The 20,045-nt window shown below is 49.7% G+C and overlaps 1 protein-coding gene across 1 annotated transcript; it reads right to left on the bottom strand.

The window, feature by feature from the left end:
• Positions 1-7,038: 7,038 nt before the first annotated feature.
• LOC121459544 (sterol O-acyltransferase 2) lies at positions 7,039-18,858 on the bottom strand. Its single transcript, XM_041669427.1, has 15 exons — positions 18,783-18,858; positions 18,320-18,375; positions 16,339-16,475; positions 16,076-16,135; positions 15,735-15,842; positions 13,427-13,703; positions 12,465-12,531; positions 11,971-12,055; positions 11,556-11,601; positions 11,317-11,446; positions 9,876-9,973; positions 9,429-9,527; positions 7,863-7,998; positions 7,311-7,456; positions 7,039-7,178 (listed from the first exon to the last, which is right to left on the bottom strand). Exons 1-15 carry the CDS (start codon positions 18,856-18,858, stop codon positions 7,128-7,130), a joined length of 1,572 nt encoding a protein of 523 aa, XP_041525361.1. The 3' UTR covers positions 7,039-7,127.
• Between the last annotated feature and the right edge of the window lie 1,187 nt (positions 18,859-20,045).

Here is a 20,045-nt window from a genome sequence, read left to right as displayed (position 1 = left end):
TTTTGGTATGTTTTATTTATATTTATTTTTATTTTATGTTCATTGGTGTTTTACCTGCATGCATGTCTGCATGAAGGTGTCAGATCCCCTGGAATCTGGGAGCGACCATGTGGGTGCTGGGAATTGAACCTGGGTTCTTTGGAATAGCACCTGGTTGCTGAGCCATCTCTCTAGTCCCACTACTTACCATTCTTAGAAAAATTCTCACAAAGCTGGGTGGTAGTGGCGCACACCTTTAATCTCAGCACTTGGGAGGCAGAGGCAGGCAGATCTCCATGAGTTTGAAGCCAGCCTGGTCTACAAGAGCAAGTTCCCAGGACAGGCACCAAAGCTACACAGAGAAACCCTGTATTGAAAACAAACAAGGAAGCAAAAAATCCTCACAAAAAACAAACTAGGGCTAAGGATGTAGCCTGATGGGTAGAGTGTTTGGCCAGCAACAATGCTGGCTTGGTTTTGAGCTCAGGACTACATTCAAATCCAGCACTCACCTGTAATCCCAGAACTATGGGAATGAAGCAGACAGCAAGAGTCCTCTGCTGTATATCCGTTTTAAGGCTAGACTCTATACAGAAAGATACCGTCTTGAAAAAATAGAAGAACAAAAGACCCTTCGTAATTTAGCCCTTTGTATTGTTTGGGATTGCTGCTGTTCTGCACAAAGACTTCAAGGTGGAGGTGTAGAGAGCAGTAGAGAGGGAGCTGCTGTTCTGGGGGCTCCCGACTCCGGCTTCTGCTGTGCTCAGATCCATGCTCCCAACAGTTTGATCTTGCAGTGTCCCGAGAATACCCGGCTATTAGGGTTCTCCAATGTCATATCCATGTGGAAAGAGGGTCCCGCCTCTCCTGCCAAGTGCAGTTCATAGCTCTGTCCTCAGATCCTAGCCCAGCTGGTAGGGCATGCTGCATTCTCCCGTGGTCCTCTGAGCTACCCTCATGTCTCAGGGCAACAGAGACTGTGATAGAGCTGCCTGGGCCTCTGAGCTGAGCTAGAACATGATGACAGATCTCTCTAAACTGGAATTTTCTGCGGGATTTAGCCTGGTGGCCCAAATTTGACAATACTCCTAGAGTATGTTTTTCACACATCTTCTGCTACCAACAAAACTGGACAACACATTAAGTTATTTTGTGTATTTGTTTAAAAATATTTTAGGGCAGCTCTGGCTGTGTAGACCAGGCTGCCTCAGACTCAGAGTGGTCTCCCTGCCTCTGCCACCCGAGTGCTGGATTACAGGCTGCACACCGTCATTTACAGCTTGTTTTCAGCGTTTTCTTACAATAATATCCGTTATAGTCAGCTGCTGGGCTGTGGAGATAAAGATAAGGCCAAGCCCAGTGACCTGAGCTCAAGTCTTAGCGACTCCATGGCCGAAGGGAAGAACTGACTCCTGCCAGTTGTTCACTGGCCTTACTTGGATCTCATGGCATGATGTTCACATGTACACACACACACACGCATGCACACACGTATGTACTCGCGCACACACGATAAATGTAATTTAAAACTCTGTGTGTGTGCATGTGTACATGAATACACATAATTTTTCTTTCTGGAAACCAGGCATGATGGCTTATACTTCTACCAAGCACACAGGAGGCAGAGGCAGGGGGATCTCTGAGTTCAAGGCCAGCCTGGCCTACATAGTGAGTTCCACTTCAGTCAGGGCTACATAGTGAGATCCTTTCTCAAAAGAAAAAAAATTCCACTTAGTTAATTGATAAAGGCTATTGAGATGATTTCGTCTTTATTAACTGGTAGTTTTTGTTTTTTCAAGAAATGTATGGATACTGGACATCATTGCACATACTTTAAATTCCAACACTCAGGAGGCAGAGGGAGGTGTATCTCTATGGATTCTTGGCTAGCCTGGTCTACATGGCTAGCTAGTTCTAAGCCAGCCAAGGCCAAATAGTGAGACCCTGGCTCAAAAAAATAAATTTGTCAGGCCAGTCAGATGGCTCAGCTGCAAAGGCGTTTGCTGCCGCATCTGATGACCCGCGCTCAGTCCCCGGGATGCACAGGTGGGGGATGGGCCCCATTCCCACAAGGTGTCCTTTGATGTGCACTTATCCACACCCCCACACATACACAAAATAGACAATATTATGAAAAGGTAAAAAGAAATCTGGCTTCCTCAACTAGACTGGGACTTTCCAGCATAGACTTGTTTCTTTACCCGCCTTCAGCGTCTGTAGGGTCTGCAGTTTCTCGTTACCTTCATTCCTGACAGTTCTTGTGGACAGGCTGTTTTCTCTCTTTTTCCTGTCATTGTTATTAGAGGTTTAGTGTTGCCGTGGTTAATTTCCGTGGCAGCTTGCTTGGGCTAAGGGATGTCTAGATGGCTGGTACAATACTATTTCTGAGGGAGTTTCTAAAGAGTTAGCACTTGAATCGGGAAACTCTCCGGTGTGGGTGAGCATCACCCAGTCCTTGATCTGGAGCATCTTCTTCTCCTGACTCCTGCTCGGAGGCCTTTGACCTCAGGCTGCGCGACACACCACCTGTTCCCATGCCCTTGAACCTAGACTGGCCTTCCTGATCTTTTAAGTCACAGGTCAGGTATTACAGAATTCTTGGCCTTTGTACTTGTCAGCCAGTTCCTGTAAGTTCCTCCTGCAGCTGGACAGTGTCTTTCATGCACTCTGATCAATGCAGTTTTCCAAAAAACAGCCTTGTTTTCACCGTGTCTCTTTATTGCTTTGTGTTCATTGACTTATTTATTTATTTATTTTATTTTGTTTACAGTGTTCTGTCTGCATAATACCTCCAGGCCAGAAGAGGGCACCAGATTTCATTACAGATGGTTGTGAGCCATCATGTGGTTGCTGGAAATTGAACTCAGGACCTCTGGAAGAACAATCAGTGCTCTTAACCTCTGAGCCATCTCTCTAGCCCCCAACTTATTTATTTTATTATGCCAGAAGAGGGCATCAGATCCCACTATAGATGGTTGTGAGCACCATGTGGTTGCTGAGAATGGTCCTCAGGACCACTGAGCCATTTCTCCAGTCCCTTGTTTATTGTGACTTCTGATATCACACTTACTTTGAAAGTCTGTGTTACCTTAAGATTGGAAACAAGGCCGGGTGGTGGTGGTACACGCCTTTTATCCCAGCACTTGAGAGGCAGATGGATCTCTGAGTTCTTAGGCCAGCCTGGTCTATAAAGAGCTGGTTCCAGGACAGACAGGGCTACACAGAGAAACCCTGTCTTGAAAAAAAAAAAAGCAATCAGGACTACTTAAATATATCCAAGTTTTGTACAAAAACAAAACCAAGTCCAAGATCCCCAACTCCATCACTTTCTGGAAATACAATAATAAAATGGCTATTTTGAGCAGCAACAATGACAAATAGTGTATGTGTTGAAAGACCGAATAGTCACTGGAAGACTCAAATCAGTGGCTTGGATGAACAAGTGGAAAAAATATTTCAAAGCACACAGCAAATACAAAAGGATGGAAATAATTAGAAAAATACCAGTAGCTCTGATACCAAATTGTTCTGGCTCCAGAAGAAGAAAAGGAGCGATAGGAAAAGACAGCAATTACGGAGTAGAAAAATACCTTGCTGACCCAGAGAAAGACCCAAGCTTACAGACTGGAAAGGCGCAAGGTAAAAGAAAGCAGAAACATGTAGACAGGAAATGCCGGGATTTCGAGGTCATGGAAAAAAAATCACTGTCCAGTTCTAGACAGAACCAGTTATTGACAAAGGGAGATGGATCAGCTTGACAGAAATCACTGCAAGTGGGAAACTGAAAAGCAAGGACACCCAGGCTCTTATGCAGAAAAGGCGTTCACCTGTCAGGGCAAAAACAGAAAGGGACCAGAGCCAAGTTTGACAGTCTGTGCAACAGCTCAGTCCCTGGAATCCACATGGTAGGAAAGAACGGGCTCTGGTCTACATACACATGCATGAGCACCCGTGTCAGGGCACAACCAAGGGCAACCTAAGCACTTCCACATGTGTGGACACATCTGTGTGCATGCACATACCCAGCTCCACATCTGTGTGCACACACATGCGTACGTACCTCCACATCTGTGTACACGCACTTACCTAACTCCACATCTGTGTACACGCACTTACCTAACTCCATGTCTGTGTACACGCACTTACCTAACTCCATGTCTGTGTACACACACTTACCTAACTCCATGTCTGTGTACACGCTCTTACCTAACTCCACATCTGTGTACACACACTTACCTAACTCCACATCTGTGTACACGCACTTATGCACCACATCTGTGTACACACACTTACCTAACTCCATGTCTGTGTACACACACCTAACTCCACATCTGTGTACACGCACTTAATGCACCACATCTGTGTACACACTTACCTAACTCCACATCTGTGTACACACACTTACCTAACTCCACATCTGTGTACACACACTTATGCACCACATCTGTGTGCACGTACATCTGCACCTCTGCATCTGTGTGCACACACATGTGCACTTCCACTTCTCTGTACATGCATATACCCAACTCCACATCTGTATGCGTGCACATGCACACCTCCACACCTGTGTGAACACATGTGTTCCTCCACATCTGTGTGAACTCACAGATACACACAGCCCTAGTTGTCTGGAACTCACTCTAGACCAGGCTGGCCTCAGACGCACAGAGATCACCTGCCTCTGCCTCCAGAGTGCTACGATCAAGGGTGTGCTCCACCGCTGCTCTGCTGGCTTCCCATTTAAGTAATGATTGTAATACAAAGTAAAACCATGTACATGCTTTCGTTCTTGTTGTCAGGACTGGAGAGGGGCTCAGCAGCTAAGACTGCACTGCTCTCGAAGAGGACCTGATCTGGTTCCCAGTGCTGCTGCAGGGCTGCTTACAACTGCCTGTCACTCCAGCTCCAGAGGATCCAGATTGAAAAGATGACAAAGATAGAGAAACATCTCAGCATTTAGGAGCACTGGCTGCTGCTTTAGAGGACCCAGGTTCATTTCCCAACATAGCGGTTGTGTCTGAATTCCAGCTCCAGGGAACCTGGGGTCTTCTGGTCTCACTGGGTACCAGGTACACATGTGCACAAGTGTGTGTGTATGTGTGTGTTATATTACCCATACTTATAAAATAATAAAGTAAAAAATTTAAAGAATTGACAAAGACCAGGGTCGTGAGGAGTAGGGAATGAGCAGTCCACATTCTTCACCCCACATGTGCTATCTAAGGGGAGGCTGGCAGTGTGGGAAAAACGTTTGTTTTATCTAATTTTTTTTTCCAAGGCAGGGTTTCTCTGTAGCTTTGGAGCCTGTCCTGGAACTAGCTCTTGTAGACCAGGCTGGCCTCAAAATCACGAAGATCTGCTTGCCTCTGCCTCCTGAGTGCTGGGATTAAAGGAGTGCGCCACCACTGCCTGGCCCTACTTTTTTTTATTGTAATTTATTTTATCTTTTAAAGATTTCAAAATGTTTTATCATATTTGTTTCTATCTCTGTGTGTGTATGTGTGTGCTGTGTGTGTGTGACTGCATGTTGTGTGCAGGTGAGTGGAGGCCAGAGGTGTCAGATCCTCTGGAGCTGGAATGACAGGCAGTTGTGAGCAGCCCTGCGGCAGCACTGGGAACCAGATCAGGTCCTCTTTGAGAGCAGTGCAGTCTTAACTGCTGAGCCCCTCTCCATTCCTCATTTGATTTGATTTCTGTGTGCATGGGTGTTTACCTGCACGTGTGTGTGCACCATGCATGTGTGCGCATGGGTGTTTACCTGCACGTGTGTGTGCACCATGCATGTGTGCGCATGGGTGTTTACCTGCACGTGTGTGTATACCATGCATGTGTGCGCATGGGTGTTTACCTGCACGTGTGTCTTTGCACCATGCATGTGTGTGCATGGGTGTTTACCTGCACGTGTGTGTGCACCATGCATGTGTTCGCATGGGTGTTTACCTGCACGTGTGTGTACACCATGCATGTGTGCTCATGGGTGTTTACCTGCATGTGTGTGTGCACCATGCATGTGTGCGCATGGGTGTTTACCTGCACATGTTTTTGCACCATGTATGTGTGTGCATGGGTGTTTACCTGCACGTGTGTGCACCATGCATGTGTGTGCATGGATGTTTACCTGCACGTGTGTGTGCACCATGCGTGTGTGCGCATGGGTGTTTACCTGCATGTGTCTGTGCGCCATGCATGTGCCTTGTTTTTATTTTTAATCAAGTGTTTGTATGTGTATGGGCGTGGGTGTGTACACTGGAGTACTCTGCCGGCAGAGGCCATAAGAGGGTGTAAGATCTCTTAGTGCCTCAACGATAAGTGATTGCAAGCCTCTGAATATGGGAGCTGGGACCTGAACTCAGATCCTCTGCATGAACAGCAAGAACTTTTAGCCTGTGACATGGCTCTCCAGGCCCTCTCTGAACAATGCTTTAACTTGTTTTTCTAGAAAGTACCCTGTCAGATGTGTGCGGCAGCAGAGATGTACACTTGATTTGTGTGTGTGTGTGCATGAAAGGTATATGAAGCTATTGTTTGTAAGGTCACTTGTTCACAGCATTCATTTTCCCCAGGTGTGATGGGACACACACACCTTTGATCCCAGCACTTGAGAGAGAGAGACAGGTGAATCTGTGAGTTTGCAGCCAACCTGGTTGACAAGGCGAGTTTCAGGCCAGTTCTAGACCTAAGTAGTAAGACCCTGCTAAAAAACAAAGTGAACTAAAACAAAACCCCAACAAAACAAAACGTCACACTAACAAAAAACCCACGAAAAAATACTGAGGTGGATTTCCAGCAAACGATGAGAATGAATGAAAAAAGAAGAGATTTTATTGTTGCATGGGGAGGAGTAGAAAGAACCAGACACTCTCAGACTTTGGTGGCCTTTGTCCCTCTGGTCTCTTCACATCTGGAGAGCCCTGGGCAAGAAGCTGGCCTGTGCCCAGTCCACAGAGGGTGCTCGCGTCACCCCACACCGCGTCTGTGGTCAGCTGCCCGGAGAGGTGTGTACCTAGAGCCTCCATGGTCCCCTGGCAGGTCTTGTGTGCAAGTCCCTGACTCCAAATTGGGTAGGGGAGTGCAGTGAGGAGCCCTGGCCCTGGGCTTGACAGGTAGAGAAGAGCTGACGTCATCATCTAAGTGTGGTGCATTGACTTCTAGGGATGGCAGGACCAAGATCGAGGTGTCACCAGCCCCCAGAATGTTGTCTGTGACATAGAAAGGTAGATTGTGAGTGAGGTCACTTCTGGTGACACACATTATGAATCTAAAACATGAGTTCCCTTCCCCTAGCCATGCCCTGTCTCTGACCACAGCTATAGAATCAGAGCTTGCCTTACCTGGGGCAAGGGACAGTGTCGCCGAGCATACCACTCCTGGCAGTACAGGCTGACCTGGATGCCCTGGCCCAGAAAGAGCAAGGTCCACATCAGGACGTTCCAGGCTGGACCCGTGTGCCTGTCGTTCATGGTGAAGTTCAGAAGCCCTAGGCCAGGAGATGGCTTGTCAGTTCAGCTCCACATCCCTGTGTCTTGTCTCCTTTTGCCTCCCATGCTAGGGGCTAGGAAGTGATGTACCAGAAGGGAAATCCGTGCTCCCCAGACAAGATCTTGGACCATGGGACTGGGGGAAGTTCAGTTTGCCCTCACTTCTTGAATCTTATGCTGTATTTCCCAGACATACCAAGGTTTCCCCATTCCCTCCACATCCTTTGACCGAATGCTTCTCTGTAGCCAGAAACCTTTCCCCTAGTCCCTCTGGATATGCCTATTGCTTCCTGAGGTCACTCAGACCCAGCAGACCCCAGAAGACCTGAGGGTCGCCGGAGCAGGCAGGCCTCCACCCACCCACAACCAGCGGCCTCCCAGCTCTGGATCAGAGGTTACGCTCACCCCCAAACACAAGGAAGAGCATCAGCATGACGGGGTAGAAGAACCCCAGGACGAAGCAGAAGATGTACTCGTGCACAATCGCAGACATCAGGAACACGCCCAGCATGGCCGCCCTACGGGACCGCCTGCCCAGAAGCTGGTGGGCAAGGAAGAATGAACGCGTTTCTTGCGGTACCATCTCTCTCTCTCCAAGAAGCCGGGAAGGAGTGGGGTTAAATGGAGAGAAAGTGGCGTTTGGGGTCAGAGAGTCCACACTACTCTTATTGAAGGGCATAGTTCTATTGATCCTAAGTTGCGATTTTATTGGTTTGGGGGTTTTGTTTTTTGTATTTTGACAGGGTTGGAGACATTTGCCTTACACGTGCCAGGAAGGTGCTCTATTATTAAGATATGTCCCCAGCCTTTATTAGTACTAATATTATTGTTTTTGTTTGTTTGTTTTTTGAGACAGGGTCTCTCTTTATAGTCCTAGCTGTCCTGGAACTCCACGTGTAGCCCAGGCTGGCCTTGAGTTCACAGAGATCCTCCTACCTCTGCCTCCTGAGTGCTGGGCTTAAAGGCGTGTGCCACCATACCTGTCCCCCAACCTTAATTTTTTGTGCATGCATGTTCATGTTTTGTGTACAAGTGCACATTGCCTGAGTGGGCAGGCCAGAGGATAATGTTGTTACTTGGGGGCCTTTTGTGGGTTTTTTTTGTTGTTGTTGTTTGTTTTTTGCTTTGTTTTGTTTTTTTGAGGCAGTGTTTTGTTTGTCTGAAACTCAGCGGGAAGGCCAGCGTGGCCGGCCAGCCCCAGATATCTCTCCTTTTATCTGAACAATATTATTGGGGCAGAATAAAAGGAGAGGGCACCCGAAGAAGCCCATTTGCTGGGACTGTGAGAACTGAGAGGTGTGAATAGCTCCTACCCACAGCCCTGGGACTGTGAGAACTGAGAAGTGTGAATAGCTCATACCCACAGCCCTGGGACTGTGAGAACTGAGAGGTGTGAATAGCTCCTACCCACAGCCCCGGAACTATGAGAACTGAGAAGTGTGAACAGCTCCTACCCACAGCCCCGGAACTATGAGAACTGAGAAGTGTGAACAGCTCCTACCCACAGCCCCGGAACTATGAGAACTGAGAAGTGTGAACAGCTCCTACCCACAGCCCCGGAACTATGAGAACTGAGAAGTGTGAATAGCTCATACCCACAGCCCTGGGACTGTGAGAACTGAGAGGTGTGAATAGCTCCTACCCACAGCCCCGGGACTGTGAGAACTGAGAAGTGTGAATAGCTCCTACCCACAGCCCCAGAACTATGAGAACTGAGAAGTGTGAACAGCTCCTACCCACAGCCCCGGGACTGTGAGAACTGAGAGGTGTGAACAGCTCCTACCCACAGCCCTGGGACTGTGAGAACTGAGAGGTGTGAACAGCTCATACCCACAGCCCCGGGACTGTGAGAACTGAGAGGTGTGAATAGCTCCTACCCACAGCCCCGGGACTGTGAGAACTGAGAGGTGTGAACAGCTCCTACCCACAGCCCCGGAACTATGAGAACTGAGAAGTGTGAACAGCTCCTACCCACAGCCCGTCTTGATACACATAGCTGTACAGCCAGTCATGGACCACCACGTTCCAGGTACGGTAGTAGTTGGAGAAGGAAGTAGAGTTCCACCAGTCCTAGGGAGGGTGTGGATTTGGGGAGGAATGGAGGTGAGATCTCAGGTCCCAGGTACTGCTGTGCCCCACACCCACCCCACTTCTATCCTCTTAGAAGGGTTGGCTCTTGGCCAAACAGAGACAGCAACATTCTCCCCCTTCCGTCTTCCAATCTCCCTCCCCCCCACCAGCCACTCAGAGACAAGATCTTGACACCCCACCCACACAAGAGGAGCAGCAGCATCCCCACACCCTGAGGCCCTATTGCAGACCAAAACCACTGGAAGGTGACACCCACCCCAGCTACCCTCTTCCCTGGGCTCTTGGTCAATCTCCCCAACCACTGCTCCCAATGGGTCCAGGCCGCACCCGGTAGAACATCCTGTCTCCAAATCGCAGCATCTCGGCGAAGGCGTTGAGCCAGCAGTGCAGGAAGGCGAAGAAGATGAGGAGCAGCATGAAGATGCCTGGGGGGCAGGACAAGAGGTGCAGCCCCACAGCCCCCGGCTCTCTAGAGCCTTTGCCCAGCCATCAGGGCCCCGACACTTAGCAAGCATTCATTCACTCATCATCCATGCATTCCTTAATTTACACATTTGCTAATGTGATTGATATCCGCCTATGGCTGAAAACCAGAAATACAGGCGCACAATGTCCCTGACCTTTGGAAATTCATAACACTGAGACAGACACACAAAGGTTGAAAGTCATGTATGGATCAAGGTCAGGTATAATGGGAACTAATGGTCACAGCAACCAAGGATGTTCAAGAGGATACAGAACAAGGAGTGAACTGGAAAAGAAGTTTGGCTGTGAGGCGGGCAGTGCACCTGTAATCCTAACTACTGGGGCTGAGACAGGAGGATCACGTGAGCCAAGGGCTAAGGGTAGCCTAAGCACATAGCAAGGCCCTATCACAAAATAATAAAAATAAGTATATGCAATAAAAGAAAACTTAGAAAAGGAAGAGTAGGAAGAGAAGCTTCCCAGAGAGGACCATCTTAGCTGTGGGCCTCCAGGAAGGAATCCGATTCCGTAGCTGCAAAGTAGAGAAGAGGCATTCCAAGCTGAACCTCCCGCTATGGCAAGCCTGCAATCCTAGCTACTTGGGATAATAAGGCAGAAGGATTGAGTTTAAGGCCATCCTGGGTAGAGGGTGTTTCAAAAACAAACATAAACATTTTAAAAAGAAAGGAAAAGAGAATATCAAAAGGCTGGAGAGATTGCTCAGAAGTTAAGAGTGCTAGCTACTTTTCCAGAGGACCCAGGTTCAATTCCCAGCATCCACACAGAGGCTTACAACCATCTTTAACTCCAGTCCCAGGGGATCCAGCACCCTCTTCTGGCCTCTGTATGCACCAGGCACGCATGTGGTGCACAAACATGCATTCAGATGCAATATCCATACACATTAAAAACCGTCCCACCTGAGCAACCTAGTGAGACCCAGTCTTAAAGTAAGACTTGTAAAGAGGGAAGGGTTGGAGATCAGTGGTAAAGCCGGCATGTGTGAGGCCTTAGGTTCATTCCCCAGTGCAGAAGGAAGGGAGGGAGAAGGAACACAGGCAAGCAAGAAGGCAGGAAGGGCTTTTGAAGCAGGGCCATGGTGATTAATTCACAGGAGGGATTTCATCTGGGCAGCAAATCTGGGCCCAAGGGGGAAAGGGAAAAGTAGGTGGGGAGCTAGGCCACCAGGCCACGTGAAGGTGGTGGCGATACGCATGGGAGGGAGACAGACAGAGTGAAACCCGTCCTGACAAGTCTTCCCAGGGCAGGGCATGGCCTTTCTGCACTGTGAGGAAGCTCTTACCTGGGCCCGTGGCGTGCAGGACCGAGAGCAGCAGAGCACGGGTGCTGAAGGGTTCCCGGCTCATGTTGGCAAAGACAGGGACACAGAGGCGGCACAGGATGAAGCAGGCATAGAGCATGCAGCCCAGGGCCTGCACAAAGGACACACAGCTTTGTCAGGGTGCTGCCTCCTTCCCAGCCGCCCCTACGTCTAAGCCACCCTGAGTCAAGAGCTGGCCATCTTCTACCCCATCTTCTGACCTGAGCAAAGTTCTTGGCCACATAGTTCCACCTGATGCTGGGTGTCCTGCAGCAGCGATAGGAAAGCATAGTTATCACCCTTTTATGTCATCCACTGCTAGACCCTCAGCCCTCTCCAGGCTCCCTCCATCACCCAGACCCGAGAGGATTCCGTGGGGTTGCGGCGGGGGAGAGGCAGGGACGGGGGGGGGGGGCACTAGGCTCCCTCTTTTGCCCAGACCTGGGGTGTGGAGGACAGAACCCAGGACAGAACCAGGTTGATTGCTAGGGACAGTGGATCACGGGAAGGTGTGGGGCAGGGAAGGGGCAGCCTGTTTTCCCTTTACTTCCTTCTGAACAAATGGCCAGTGCCTGTGGGAGAAGGGTACCACTCTCACTAGGCCCAGGCATGTGGGGAGGGGCGGCAAGGTCTAACCTGGGGTATGTCTCTCTGTAGATAAGTGTAGGGCAGAAGAGGAAGTAGAGGTAGCTGGAGAAACTAGGGGCACCGATACCCTTACCTGGGCAGGAATGAAAAGGCTGTGTTAGCATGGGGAGGGTGGGTTGGGGAGGGACCTAAGGTGTGCATCCAAAGGGTTGAACTCGCTCACATTGTAGACTGGCTTTCTAGACCCGCAGTGGCCACAGTCCCTTCTCCTCTGCCTTTACCCTGATCTCCTCTAAGGAGGCTCTCTCATCCCTGCCTTTTCAGATTGGGCCTGGGAAATGGAAAGCACCAGAAGGTCTGGGTAAACCGAATGATTCTCTCAGAAGAGGCCTGAGAATGCTCATGAATAGGGCCACTTGGTCCAGCTCAGGCCAGTTCTGTGTCTGCTGGACAGCCGGCTTGGGGCTGGCGAAGGCAGAACATTGCTTTTTCTGACTCCGCCCAAGAGGATCCAGTCACAGTGGGTCAGCAGGACACCTCACCTCTGACGCAAAGGATCCCAGGGACAGTCTCTCTCAGGAAAGAGTAGCTTTTCATCAGGAACCTGACCTGTAGTGGAAGAGATCTGAGGTTCTGAGAAAAGTCACTTAAACCTCTCTGTACTCAGATGTGAGCCAAGTCAAACCAGCCTGGCAGGAGCCCAATTTTCTTATTTTGTTTTTTTGTTCTTTGTTTCTCCTTCCTTCCTTCCTTCCTTCCTTCCTTCCTTCTTCCTTCCTTCCTTCTTCCTTCCTTCCTTCTTCCTTCCTTCCTTCTTCCTTCCTTCCTTCTTCCTTCCTTCCTTCTTCCTTCCTTCCTTCTTCCTTCCTTCCTTCTTCCTTCCTTCCTTCTTCCTTCCCTCCCTTCCTCCTTCCTTCCTTCCTTCCTTCCTTCTTCCTTTCTTTCTTTTGAGACAGGGTTTCTTTGTGTAACCCTGACTGTTCTGGAACTCACCAAGCTGACCTTGAACTCACAGATCCACCAGCTTCTGACCCCCCACCCCCCACCCCCCCGTGCTGGGGATTAAAGGTGTGTGCCAGCTGGGCAGTGGTGGCACACCTTTAATCCCAGCACTTGGGAAGCAGAGGCAGGTGGATCTGTGACTTATGCGTTTGAGACCAACCTGATCTACAAGAGCTAGTTCCAGGACAGGTTCCAAAGCTACAGAGAAATTTTGTCTTGAAAAACCAAAAATAAATAAAATAAAATAAAGGTGTATGCCACCACGGCCCTGCTAACATTTTTAATTTTTTGTCACATGACTTTATCGCTTAACTAGATAGATAGTGCTGTGACAAGGGCTAAGGTGGACAGGGCAGTCCTCATCCCACCAACTCTCTCCAGAGTCAGTGTTACCTGGCAACATCATTTGTGGACTTTCCTCAGAGTCACAGGCTTACCAGACCCAATGCTATGTCAGGGCCCATTCTCTGTGGACCTGGTCCAGGGATCACCATGTCCTCACCTGCTCAAAGACCAGCACGCAGCTTGAGGCAGGCGGAAGTTGATGCTTCACCGCCATGTGGACTGGAAGGATGCAGAGCATTGCTGCGTGGGCAGCCAGCAGAACACAGCCCAGGCCAGCCCCCAGCATCCAGGAGCTCCCAGCTAGAGGCCTGGCCCACAGCCGCAGGGTCTGGTAGGGCACTAGCAGAGTGGACAGGAACATGGGAACCCATGTCATCAGCGCCAAGGGCAGCTGTCCAAAGCTGAAGATGAGTAGGTCAAACTCCAGCATCAGCCTTGGAGAGAGGAAGGAAGACAGTAACTTGGGCAAACTGAGAGGTTTGTGTTGTGGAATATTATTTTAACTGGGCAAAGATATGCTGCATTTGTTTCTGTTGTGTTTAAATATGTAAAGAAGTGTTGCTGTGGGCTGGAGAGATGGCTCAGTGGTTAAGAGCACTGGTTGCTCTTCCAGAGGACCTGAGTTCAATTCCCATCAACCACATGGTGGCTCACAACCATCTGTAGTGAGATCTGGCGCCCTCCTCTGGCGTGTGGGTATACATGGAGGCAGAATGTTGTATACATAATAAATAAATTAAAAAAAAAAAAAGAAGTGTTGCTGTTTTACCTTGCCTGCCTAATAAAAGGCCTAATAAAAAGCTAGGCAGGAGAAAGTATGGTGGGGCTGGCGGGCAGAGAGAATAAATAGTAGGAGAAATCTAGGCCAGAGAGAAGGAGTGGATGGGTAAGAAGCCAGGCAGATGCCAGGCAGCAGACATCGAACACAGAAAGTAAGATATACAGGAGTTAGGAAGGTAAAAAGGTAGACAAACAGGTTAATTTAAGTTAAAAGAAGTAGCTAGAAATGTGTGTAAGCTAATAGTAAGCTTCTATGTCATGATTTGAGAGCTGATTGGTGGCTCAAAAGAACAAACCTAGTACAGGATTATTTCTTCTTTTTTTCTAGACTGGTATCCCAGGCTGACCATGAGCTCATGTAAGTAGCTGAGGACAACCTTGAATGTCTAATCTCCTTACTGCAGGGGTCACCAATGTCCAATTTATGCAGGGTTGGGCTAGACCCTTGATAGGCTGTGTTCTGAAAGTGTTCAAGTTTGCCCTGGTGTTGTGGGGACTCCCAGTGCAGACTGTTGCCTCAGAGACACAGTCTCAGGATAAGCTTGATCTAAGCGATCTTTGGAGCCCTAGGTCAATTGCTCGGTATGGCAAACATGAGGCTATGAACAGTTGAGATGAGCTTTGGTTTTATTTTTTTATTATTATTAATTTGGTTCCTCCATGCTCAGGGTTTTGCCTGGGAGGAGTGTATTGGCACTTGCTTGACTTCTCAGCTACTTCAGAGGCAGACGCAAGAGGATGGAAACTTCCTAGCTAGGACATAGGAAGGCCTTGTCTCCAAAATAAAGCAAAACAAATAACAACCAAACAGCTTTTTAAAAGAATGTATTGTTGGGGCTGGAGAGATGGCTCAGTGGTTAAGAGCATTGCCTGCTCTTCCAAAGGTCCTGAGTTCAATTCCCAGCAACCACATGGTGGCTCACAACCATCTGTAATGGGGTCTGGTGCCCTCTTCTGGCCTGCAGGCACACACACAGACAGAATATTGTATACATAATAAATAAATAAACATTTAAAAAAATAAAAAAAAAGAATGTATTGTTTAGGACTGGAGAAAGGGCTCAGTGGTTAAGAGCACTGACAGCTCTTCCAGATTCAATTCCCAGCACCCACAGGGTGGTTCACAACCATCTGTAGCTCCAGTTCCAGGGGATCCAATGTACGCTCTCTTCCGACCTATGACCCATGAAGGCACAGGAAACACTCGAACTATTAAAAACAAAAGCCCAGTGCTCAGGAGGCAGAGGTGGGTGGATCTCTGGGAATCTGATGGCAGCTTTGACATTTTACTGAGCCATGATCCCTTTAATAATGCTCTTATTCTTTTTATTTTGTTTGTTTGTTTGGGATAACCTCTTATTATATAGCTATAGCTGGCCTGGAACTTTCTACGTATACCAAGCTAGCCTTGAACTCATAGAGATCCCCCTGCCTCAACCTCCTGATGCTTAAAGGGCTGCAGCTGAACCAAGGTCCTCCATTCTTCTCCCACTTACAAGCCTGTCCCTGGGAGAGGTCGGCAGCACCAAAATGCAGGCCTCCTAGGGAGGGTCTTCCTCTAAAACAGATGGAGGTGCTGCAAAAGTGGGGATGGCTTCAGCCTCACCTCTCCGGACCCAGGGCTTGTACTTGATAGAAAGCCAATGGAAGGAGGGAGTGTGTGTGTGTGTGTGTGTGTCGCCTACCTTCCCTCATCAATGAAGTCGATGGCCAGGGTACTGATGATCAAGACACACAAACCCGCGATGAACATGTGGTAGATGGTTCGGAAATGCTGCACTTCCATCAGCTCACTGGAAGGAAGGAGCCCAAGGGTCAGGGTGGAAGGCTCTTCAGCAGCCTGCAGGAGCTCAGGAGCTTGGGGCAAGCCTGTGACTGGGACATCTCCTCTTGCTGATTGGTCCGCCTCGCTAACACAGGGCAGAGCCCTCCCAGACCCTCCCAGCAGAGCACGGAAGCCCCGTGACAGCTGTGGAACCCCCAGCCAACCCTTCTCTTCTTATCCTTTGTCCTCCCCACAACTTACTCGAGCAGTGACTTTCGGGTGATAAAAACCTTCCGTCTCACATGGGGTAACTCCCGGGTCCTAGATTGAGAGAGTGTTCAGAACTAGACCCCAAAGAACGAGGGTGGACGATGGAGGGCAGTGGCGTGCGGAAGGTAACAGGGAGCAACAGTGGCAGCAGGTCTGGAGGGGGCACAGCCAGACCTGAAAGATGGAGGCCAGGGCTCTGAAGACCGGGCACCAAAGCTGCCAAGGAAGAGCACCTGTGGGACCCTCAGACTCACTTGCTTGTATTATCTGGGGCAGTGGAGGGCAGAGGTCTGTCTTCCTGTGGGTAGGCTTGCACAGCCTCCCACATGGCTCCATCCAGCAGCTCTGCCAGCTGTACCTGAGCCTGCTCCAGGAACTGGGTCTTCACAGCCTGCAGGACGAAGCTGGGTTAGGGCTCACTGTCCCTCCCAGCAGCCATTCCTTCCTTACCGCGCGCGTTTCCTGAGCTCTCTGGACCACACAATGTTCAGTGCTAGGAACAGGAAGAGGTAAGAATGGCCCCAGAGCTTCCCCAACATCTCTGTCTTCTCGGGGCAGCCGTGAGGACAAGGAACCTCCGCAGAGGCTGAACATGGCAGCATACGCTTGAAACCAGCTACTTGGAGGCAGAGGCAGGAGGATGGTAAGTTTTAGTACAGTTTGAGTGAGGAATTCATCTTAAAGAAGAAAAAGAATGACGGTAGGAGGGAAGCTGTGAGACCACTGCCTCCAACCTCACCCTAACCTCTGAACCGAACCGTAGCCATGCTAGCGGGAAGACCTCGCCAGCCCAACCCTGCTCCTCCATCTTAGCCCAACTACCTCTCTCTCTCTCTGTCTCTCTCTCTCTCTGTCTCTCTCTCTCTGTCTCTCTCTCTCTGTCTCTCTCTCTGTCTCTCTCTCTCTGTCTCTCTCTCTCTGTCTCTCTCTCTCTGTCTCTCTCTCTCTCTGTCTCTCTCTCTCTCTCTCTGTCTCTCTCTCTCTCTCTTTTCGAGCCAGGGTTTCACTGTGTAGCCCTGGCTGTCCTAAAACTCACACTGTAGACTAGGCTGGCCTTGAACTCAGAGTTCTGCCTGCCTCCTGAGTGCTGGGGTTAAACACAGGCACCACCACCGCCTTGCTAGCCTGATTCTTTTTAATTTACAAGATGTAAACAAACCTATTTTAAATTGGGGGAGGCAGGATCTAGATTGGCATTGTCTGAACAGTGCTACCAATTTACCCGAGGCTTTAAAATATTTATACAAGCTGGGCGATGGTGGCGCACGCCTTTAATCCTAGCACTCGGGAGGCAGAGGCAGGTGGATCTCTGTGAGTTCGAGACCAGCCTGGTCTACAGAGCTAGTTCCAGGACAGGCTCCAAAGCCACAGAGAAACCCTGTCTCGAAAAACCAAAAAAAAAAAAATATTTATACAAAAATTGGGGCTGGTGAGATGGCCCGGAAGATAAAAGCATTTACTGTGCAAGCCTTGTGACTCCCAAACCTACAGTGGAGAGAACTGAGTTCTGAAGATTTCTCACACACCCACCACCACCACCACCACCACCACCACCACTGATTTTATTTTATTTTTTTTATTTTTTTGGTTTTTCGAGACAGGGTTTCTCTGTGGTTTTGGAGCCTGTCCTGGAACTTGCTTTGTAGACCAGGCTGGTCTCGAACTCACAGAGATCCACCTGCCTCTGCCTCCTGAGTGCTGGGATTAAAGGCGTGCGCCACCACCGCCCGGCCCACCACTGATTTTAAAAGTGAGGTCTTATCTCTGATTATTGCCAAAGACTAATGAAAAAAAGAAAAGCTAAGCAGTAATTGGTGATTTAGGCTTCAACACTGCCCTCTAGTTAATCTTAATTCTAACTGTGAGTTTGAAAACATTTTTTTTTTTTGAGACAAGGTTTTTCTGTGTAGCCCCAACTGCCCTTGAACTCTTGAACTTGATCTGTAGACCAGGGTGGCCTTGACCTCTAACTCATAGAGTGCTCTGCCTCTTGAGTGCTGGGACTAAAGGCGTGCGCCACCTCTGCCTCCTGTCCCGGAACTAGCTCTTGTAGATCAGGCTGGCCTTGAACTACCTTTTCTTTCTTAGGGTCTCACGTGGCCCAGGCTAGTTTGGAAGTGTAGCCAAGGATGACCCCAAGCTCCCGGGATTGCAGTGTCTGCCGTCCACGGGTTTATGTGGTATACTACCAACTGAGCTCCAACCCTGGCCCAGACCTGTCCTCGTGATCCTCACCTCCATATGTCGGGTCCATTGCACCAAGTCTGGGGCTCTGTGCATCTTACCGTCTCCTAGGAGGAAGAACCGAAAGGGGGCACCCAAGAGGGCAGAATTAGGGTAGAGCTGACCTTGATCTGGAAAATGCTTTCTGTGTGCTCACTAGCCTCTCTGTTCCCAGGCAATATTTAGAGCCGTGAGTGGAGTCACAAGAAGGGGGAGTGATGTGTGCAGTGAATGAGGCCATTGGCAAGAAAGAGTCTGGTGCAGTCGCTGGAATCAGGGACGAAGTGCTCCATTCACCCTTAGAGAAGGAAAGGCTGCGCTCTGAGCATCTCTTTCCTCCATGCCAGTCCGACTGGGAATAGCACAGAAACCTCTGGCTTCCCAGGTAGCAAGGAAGGGAGTTTCCAGCAGCACAGCTCACTCTGCTAAGCAGGACGCCTCACCTCAGGTCGGCGGGGGTGGGGCGGGGGCTCACCTTCTCCACAGACTACCTTCTCCTGCGTCTCTCCCACCCCTTCTCTTCTCCGCAGTTGGAGCCTCGTTGACTCCATGGTGGCAGTCTGGAATGGGCAGTGGGCAGCGGCTGTCTGTCTTCTCCTTTCCTTCTCAACCTACCTCATAGGTTGAGCTCTTACCCACTCGGAGATCTGACAGCTCCAGAGACTAAAGTCCTTTCTGGAGGGCGGGGGGTCAGATAGGTTATCTCTCTGTACTCAGGGCTTCTCAGGTCCTGGCTCTGCTCTCTAGCCTCTCTACCCTCAACCACAATGGCCAGCTTCATGCTTGCTATCTCGCTTTTAGGAGTGAATCTGTGCCTGAGGCTGGGAGGGGGACTTTGCCTCCTAGTGCTTATCACCTGGGCTCCTACTGGCCCTCTTTAGGGAGGCTGAAGGTCAGGGAGGGGCCAGAAACATCGTCCTGTACCTGGTATTCAGCTCTCTGAGGGCACATGATGGGGTCTGTAGGTACATGTGTATAATGATGTTTTGTTGAGGTCTGTTATTGTGACGTGTGACGTTGAGGTCCCTTCAAGTTATTCTAGGCAACAAGGCCCCCTGAATGTCAGCTCTTCTCTACACCTTGGGTTACCACGTAAGCAGAAAGGTCAGACTCACACTTATTCACTACTGAATAGTGCCAGGGGGTTGTGATGCTTCCCTTTGCCGTCCCCTGCCCATGGAACTGCAGAGAAAGTGGCCCAAGGCCCAGGTGACCGCCAGCACAAATAATCTGGAGAAACACAGGGAACCTGAACACCGGTAGAGAACAGAGGGCAGGTAAGCACTTTGAGACTTCCCTTTTGGCAAATTCCTGCTGGGGATTAACCATTAATCTTCCTCCTCCATCAGTCCAAAGATCAGCAATAGAAACAAGGTTGCAGCCACCATAACCTCACCAGCAGCCAGATGCTACAGCAGGCGGTGATCTCAGCCAGTCCCCAGGCGGGAACCCAGGTGGGTGTCTGGTGAGGCTAGAGGGTGGGAGGCCCACACCAGTGGCAGTCTGCTGGCATTGCTAGGAGGATGGAAGGACTGACAGGGTCTATGAGTAACGGGTAGACAGAGAGCCTGGGTCTCCAGAGCTGTAAGGGATGGACACACAGACATAAACCAGAGACCCCAACACAGCTTTATTAGTGCCCCAATCAGCATTTTTCTAGCTAGATGTGTCAAAGCTGAGGGCGAGGGGAACAACGGGACAGGGCCTGAAGGCTGGTCTCGGGGCACAACGCCCGGGT

This window comes from Microtus oregoni, unplaced genomic scaffold (assembly GCF_018167655.1).
Source record: "Microtus oregoni isolate MIOR12 unplaced genomic scaffold, Mior012 000019F_ref0000042, whole genome shotgun sequence".
NCBI lineage: Eukaryota > Metazoa > Chordata > Mammalia > Rodentia > Cricetidae > Microtus > Microtus oregoni.
This window is presented reverse-complemented; position numbering and strand designations above follow the sequence as displayed.